Here is a 264-nt window from a genome sequence, read left to right as displayed (position 1 = left end):
AGCCCCCCCCACGCCAGCCCCAGCCCCACACCTGGATCCAGGTCCGCTGGCGCTCCTGAGCCTTGCCCTTCAGCCGGGGGCCGATGGTGGTCCTCAGCTCGGGGAGCAGCTCCTCCATCACCAGGTTGCTCAGGACCTGCGAAGGCAGGAGGCTTTGGGGACCCTGCTCAGCCCGCACCCCCCCACCCCAGCCTCGGGGGGGACAGGTCCTCACCTGGGTTTCGTTGCCACACCGCATGTCCCAGGTGCCGTACTGCCCCTTAG

At 69.7% G+C, this 264-nt stretch overlaps 1 protein-coding gene across 1 annotated transcript in view; it reads right to left on the bottom strand.

The window, feature by feature from the left end:
• Nucleotides 1–264, bottom strand: part of FAM129B (family with sequence similarity 129, member B) — a 45993-nt gene that overhangs the window by 5385 nt on the left and 40344 nt on the right. The window contains exons 7-8 of the mRNA XM_009326376.1: nt 215–259; nt 32–136 (exon numbers count right to left, since the gene is read on the bottom strand). Of these exons, the coding sequence (XP_009324651.1) occupies nt 32–136; nt 215–259 (150 nt within the window). The remainder of the gene's footprint in view (nt 1–31; nt 137–214; nt 260–264) is intronic.

This window comes from Pygoscelis adeliae, unplaced genomic scaffold (genome assembly GCF_000699105.1).
Source record: "Pygoscelis adeliae isolate BGI_AS28 unplaced genomic scaffold, ASM69910v1 Scaffold436, whole genome shotgun sequence".
NCBI classification, from domain to species: Eukaryota; Metazoa; Chordata; class Aves; order Sphenisciformes; family Spheniscidae; genus Pygoscelis; species Pygoscelis adeliae.
The sequence above is the reverse complement of the archived record's forward strand: the minus strand, read 5'-3'. Positions and strand labels throughout refer to the sequence as shown.